Source organism: Plasmodium relictum (genome assembly GCF_900005765.1).
Source record: "Plasmodium relictum strain SGS1 genome assembly, contig: PRELSG_00_v1_1, whole genome shotgun sequence".
NCBI classification, from domain to species: Eukaryota; Apicomplexa; class Aconoidasida; order Haemosporida; family Plasmodiidae; genus Plasmodium; species Plasmodium relictum.
The window spans coordinates 1,950-8,928 of NW_021628582.1; the positions used below are offsets into that span (position 1 = coordinate 1,950).

At 20.0% G+C, this 6,979-nt stretch overlaps 1 protein-coding gene across 1 annotated transcript, besides 1 other annotated feature; it reads right to left on the minus strand.

Annotated features, from left to right (window-relative positions):
• Positions 1-2,471: 2,471 nt before the first annotated feature.
• Positions 2,472-2,922: a repeat region.
• A 2,403-nt stretch (positions 2,923-5,325) lies between these two features.
• Positions 5,326-6,468, minus strand: PRELSG_0000100 (hypothetical protein; the record flags this gene model as incomplete). The annotated part of the gene is made up of 2 exons (XM_028675557.1): positions 5,326-5,712; positions 5,827-6,468. 2 exons carry the CDS (start codon positions 6,466-6,468, stop codon positions 5,326-5,328), a joined length of 1,029 nt encoding a protein of 342 aa, XP_028531152.1.
• Between the last annotated feature and the right edge of the window lie 511 nt (positions 6,469-6,979).

The following is a 6,979-nucleotide window of genomic DNA, read 5'->3' on the forward strand; positions in this document are numbered from 1 at the left end:
AAAAAATAATAGATTTTTTATATCTAAGCATTTGAATTTTTGATTAATTTTAAATGTCAAAATTACTGTTTTTTTTTTTTTTTATATAGTTAAAAAAGGGGAAAAATTGTGAAAAGAATATATAAGAATATTTTCTTTTTTTCATATTCTATAAAATAGCTTGGGATCAGTTCTAAAAGTAGCTTCTTTTAAAGATATTGTTTCTCTTTTTATCTTTATTTTTTTGGAAATCTTTCTTTTATATATATATATTTTTTTATTTTGTTCAATTTTTAAAAAGAAATTTGTTGTTCTTATTACTATATTAATTTATAAATAAATTACTCATATATCTTTTTTAAGTAGATAATTTATTAATTTGCTATTTTAATACTTTGCTGGAGTATTGAATGAACAAATTAATAAATAGCAAATATAAATATTCATACTTCTTTAATTGAGTTTTATTACTCTTAATATATAGAACTAAAACTTTAATAATTAAAGCTTAATTAATTTTAATATTTCAACATTCCCACATTATATATATTTAACATATAATAACATTTTTTTATTGACAAGAATATTCTCTTAAAAAAAGTTTTCTCTTAATATTTCATTTTATTGACATATATTTTATTGCATGCAAAAAGTACTTTCGGTACTTTCAAAGACATACATTATTATCATAAAATTTTATTTTTTTAAAGACAAACATACTATTATAAAAATATTCTTAAAATTATAAAAAAAATCATAAAAAGAAAAATAAAAAATTAATATATATATAAAATTATCTTTAATTTGAACTATGCATAAATTTTTAAACATGATCTTTTAAGTATTTTAGGTTTTTTTTTTAATAGTTTGAAAAACTTTATTGAGCATATAACCCCCTTCTGTACACTTGTAATTATATAACATGTGTAATTAAATGGTACATCTAAAAAATATACAGCTATATTTACTATTAACTGTATGATTTTTGTAGGAATTATACATCTTAATAGTGTCTTAAAAAAGGAACAGATGCATTTAAAATATAAAAAGGTTAATATTAACATGTATTAACCGATAGATATGCGATTAAAAATTTATATTTATATAGAAGAAAATATTATTTTAGATGGGAAAAAATTAACTTTTTGAAATTTTTTTTTAATAAAATATGCTATTCCATTTCTTTATGTATGCTTAAAAGAGGAAAGACAAAAGTATATTAAAGAAACTTTATGTGTTATAACATATCATTTATATTCAAAAAGAAAGAATGTGGATGGAAAAAAAATTCATAAGATATTAAAAAAAAAGTATATAAAAAAGGGATAACCAAATATAAAGTTCAAAATTTATTTATAAAATTCTTTTTTTTTTTGTTTTTAAATTATACTTATAGTTAATTGATTTATTAATTGACCGTTCAAATACTTTACTAGGGTTCTGAAAAAGCAAATTAATAAAAAAAAAAGTATAAATGAATATACTATTTTAATTGAGTTTTATTACTTCTATTATATGGAAATTATATTTTAAAGTTAATTAAATACCTATTATTTAAATGTATAAATATGCACACGTAAAATATACATAACATCTAGTAAACATCTTATATCATGTATATTATTCCCTATGGAACGTGTACTTATATAAAATTTATAATAATTTTTTTTATAAAGATTATAAAACAATTACGTAAGAAAATAAGAAAAATAATAATTTATTTTTAATTTGAGATATTTGAAAATTTAAAAACAATTAATTTTTTATGAATTTTTAATTTCATTTGATTGAAATATTTCAGTGAGCACATAACTTTGTTCAGTATGTGTTTTATTGTAGTACGCAATTAAATCGCATCCTTTTTTATATACAATTATTTTTATATTATAAAAGGTTAATAATAGCATTTTAACCATTAAAATATAAATAAAATCGTATATTTACTAATTATAATAATTTTTAAAATAATGAAGATTTTTTTATATTAATTTGTTAATTGTCTTTTAAAAGATTTTGGTAATATACTCTTTAGTAAAGGTTATTTAATTAGAATAGGAAAAAAAAAAAAATTATTTTATAGTTATTAACAGTGCTTCGAAAATGTGCAAAAATTAAATATTAATAAAAGCAAAATCCTTTTTGTTTTTCTTTTAAAAACTTAGAATATAATAATTTTTATTGCATTAACATTTAGCATGATTTAAGTAACAGCATTTATATAAACAACATTTTATATATCCCTAATAAAAATTCTTCCTTACATGATTTTCTTTCCAAAAAAAGAAAAGTTTAACAAAAATAACAAAAAAAAATTATCATTTTCTTTTTTTTTTTAAACTGGCCAACACATGACTTACCACTTAGCATGTGAAGAACTATTATTTTATAATAGGTTAATAATTCCCTTTATTCCTCAATACCTAATTCTTTTGCAGAAGAAATTGCTATAGTACATAATTCTGCTTTCGTATTTAATAAAACATACGTTTTACTTCCACTTATTTCAACTATTTGTTTAGCATTTTTACAAAGTTCTTTAACATTTTCAACATTTGCATTTTATTAACAGATGATTCATTATTTTCATATTCTTCTATATCTTCAAGTCTTCTTTTTTTGCTTATTCTTTCCTTTTACCTACATTATTAATTTTATTTCTTTTTCTAACGAATTCTCCATCATTTTCTTTTTGCTTGTTATTTTGATATCTTTCTTTATCTTTATATTTTTGCTTCTCCAAAAATGCATTAGTAGTTGAACAATATAATTTTGCATTAAACGAAATTTTTGAAGTTTAATTTTGTTCTCGAGCATCTTGAAGTTAATAATATATCTTTTATTTGTTATTTTACCTATAATCTTATTTTCATTATCTCATAAAACTTTATTTCAACATACTAATACCAAATAATCTATCATATTACAATTATTGCATATTTTCTTGTGAGACGTTGATTAATAAAAGATGTTATTAACTTCTTATAATATATAAAGTTAACTTATTATTCAGGGAAGTACAAGTCAGTTATTCACTGAAGCTAGTTAAAAAAAAAAAAAATATATATATATAGCTATATTTTTTTTTGTTTATTTTATTCTATGTATCTTTTGTAAATATAAAAAAAAAAACACTTTTTTTTTTGTTGTGTTTTGAATTGAAGAAAGAGTTAATTTTTACTTATATAAAAATTAATATATGAAAAGGGATAATGAGAAAACCTTTTATTTCTTTTAATAAATAAAAAGTATAATGTTTTTGTTATATTTGATTTGTATATCTCGAAATAACAGTGAATAACTTTAAATTTAATTTTGTTATTTGTTATAACTTAGTTATTTACATACTTTTGTAAATTAAAAGATTGTACTTATTCTTTGTAAATAAGTATACATTTGTTAAAATAAATATATGCCTATTAAGCAATATAGAATTTCTTAGTTCAAATTAAATGTTGTATATGATAAATATTTATATATATATACTGTAATAATAAGTATATACACTAAAAATCAATATATTTAATTATACATGCTCTTTATTAATTTGCTTGTTTAATACTCTATCAAAGTAATTAAACAGGAAATTAATAAATCAGACATATAAACTTTCCTTAAACGAATTCCTGAGGTGTAACTTTTACTTGTTAATTTAATCCTAGTATCATCTAATATCATATCAAATTTTCTCTCAATATCACTCATCACAAGTTTCTGAATAACATTCTTGTTTATAGGAATTTTTTTGGGTGTTAGCATTAATTTCATAGATTCTCAAAATTCTATATCTTTGGTTTTATCTAATGGAATTATATCTCCTATGTATAATGGAAATCTTCATTTAAAATTTCTTTAGAAATCTATCTCAAATAAATAAATGGATTCTTCAAAATATAAACAACTCTTAGCACTTATACCAAATTCATGTCTTTCAATATGTTCTCCAAGAGTACAGTATTTATAACTCTGATTTATTGGTTTTTTGAATACTTTTACTATATTTTAAACAGTCAAATTAATAAAGAGCATATAGAAATTTTTTTACTATTTTTATTTACAACAAAGTCATTTAATGTAGATAATTATCTATTCTTTATATCACTATCTTTATAATTGATTAATTAACGATATTATTAACTTTTTATAGGATATTTGTTAGTTGCTCATGTAGAAAGTAGCTATTTAGCCGTGTATTTTCTAGTTTATGAAAAAAAAAAAATTAACTTATTTTATTTCCTGCGCTGTGTTTTTGTTAAATTTATTTTTATTCATTTAAAAAAAAAAAGAAATATATTTTTTTTTTATGAAGAATTAGATGATATTTTTTGAAATACTTTTATAAAATTTTTAATATCAAATCAAATAAATTTTTGAGTAATAAAAAAATTGTGTTCGAAATTTTGTAAGAAAAACATAACGGATTTTGTTTTTATTAATATTTAATTAAGTATTTTTTAAGAGACTCTTAATAACTATAATTTAAATTTCTTTATTTTAATTAATTCTTTTGTATCATAAATAGTTTTAATGAGGATTTAAACTTTAATCAAAATAAAGATGCATTTTTATTAATGTAAATAAAAGTCCCAAACAATAATTACTTATTTATATAAATTATATGCATAAAGCATATGTGTTTGGTAGCATAAATATATTTTTAAATAAATACAGTAGAAACATTTTTACATTCTCTTTATTAATTTGTTTATTCAAAACTCTAGCAAAATAATTTAACGATTAATTAATAGATCAATAATATAAAAAAAAACAAACTTGCCCTATATATTATTTTATTTTAATCAGATTTTTCAATAATTTTTTTTATAAACTATTATTTTTTACTTATAAATTTGAATTATTCATAAAAAATAATTTACATAAAATAAATTATTCACAAAAATCAAAAAGAAAAAAAATATTCATTCATTTTTTTTTTAAATATATCAAAAGAAATTATTAAAAAAAAAATTAATTTTTTTTTTTTTTTTTTATAACGATAATATGCATACATTCATATTATATCCATTTCAGTATATGTGCCTATTTCTTGGAAAATATATCTTTAGATGCGTATCTTTCTATACTTGTCTCTATAAACAAAATCTTGTACATATTTTCATATGTATATCACAATACATGTATCATTCAAATATATTGCATGTATTAGTAGCTTTTATATGAAATTTTTTTATCATATTCAAGTTTTAAAATTCCAAATAAAATTTTGTATTGGCTACTAGTTAATAAAATTCTTAGAATCGTATACTATATCTTTCTATAAACTGAAACTTTTGAATTTTTATGTCCATGTAAATAAAATCCTCATAATCTTAAGATTTTTCTTTTTTATCAATAAGTTCTTTGACGCCTAATATTTTCGTTTTCTAATGATTCGTCATTTTGACGTTTTAAGGTTTTTTCCTCTGATGATTCAGATTCTCGATTCCCTAAGACTTCTTCTTGTGATGATTGAGCTTTTTGATGTTCTAAGTTTGATTTGTATATTGATTCAAGTTCCTCATGTCTTGAATATGATGTTCCTTGTGATAGAGATTCCCTATTATTTAAAATTTGTCCTGATAATTTATAATCATTAAATGTTAAAGCTTCAGTTTTTGGTGATTCAGATTCTTCACAATATGAAGATTGTGCATTTGGTGATTCTAATCTTTGCATCCTTAAGTTTTTTCTTTTTGATTGAAGATTATTATTTTCTCCTTGAATAGGGATCTTAAACTGTAAAATAAATTAATTATTAAGTTTTTGAAAAAATATTATTTTACAATAATAGAATTTTAATTGAAAAAAAATATAAGAATAGAAAAATTGTTAAGTATGAGATTAACTTACAATACGTCTAAAAATATGTTTCAATATTAATGCTGAATAAAAAAAAGCCATTGCGTCATAAGGATTAATCTTATTTATAATTAATCCAGAAGTAATTGGAGTACAACATAAATCTCTAGGCATAGATGGACACCTTTGGATATATACATCTGTTGAATAAGTAGACAAGTGGCATGAAATTGGGAATGGATAGGATGATGCATTTGTATAAATAGGATTTGTAGTTGTATAAACAGTGCCTTCTTCTAATATACATGGTTCATTAGAAGTGATGATTTTTGATTCAAGGGAGTTATTTAATGTATTTGTAGAAAGTGATACACTATTTATTCTATTTGAATTATAAGGAGAGGTTTCATATGCAGTATTAGATCCAGATGTTTTCTTTTGTATTTGATTTGGATTCTGTGTTATTGCTGTTCGTGGAATTTGTTGGCTTTGTTGTGTCTGTTGTAGTGTTTGCAATTGCATTACTTGCTCAGTTTGTGTTGATTGAGATTGAGATACCAATTGTGTGCTTGTATGAGTATTTTTAAAATCTTGATTTTCAGAGCCACTTAGTACTTTAGTAGAAGTCTGGTCATTATTGTCTTTGTTTGTACTTACAGAAGTGGTGACAGATGCTGTGTTCTCAGGGTCCATATTAAGTTATATTTTTAAATGTAAAAATCTAATTCTAGTATGAATGTATTTTTAGATTAATTTTATTTTTGGATATAAATTATATTATTGTAGTTATATGCAAATGAAGTTATTTTTAATTGAAAATAAAATAGTAAATAAATTATACAGTTATAGATAAAATTGAAAAATAATAGAATATTAAAAAAATAATTTAAAGGAATTTCATATTAATTCTATTAATTTTAAAAGTGCTATAAAAAGTCTGTATATTTTACAATTATATTCTGATTAATTACTAAAAAGATAAATGTTTGAATTTATATAGAGTATTGAATATTGTGATCATTACCTTTTTTTGTTATTTTTATTTCTTTTATTTTTTCTTCTACATACGTATAAAGAAAGAAAATATAAAAAAAGTTAATTTAAAATTTGTAATTTCATCTTATTATCTTTTTATTTTTACTTTTTATAAAATAGTTTAATTGTAAGTATAACCAATTTACGAAAAGTATGTCCATAAATTTGA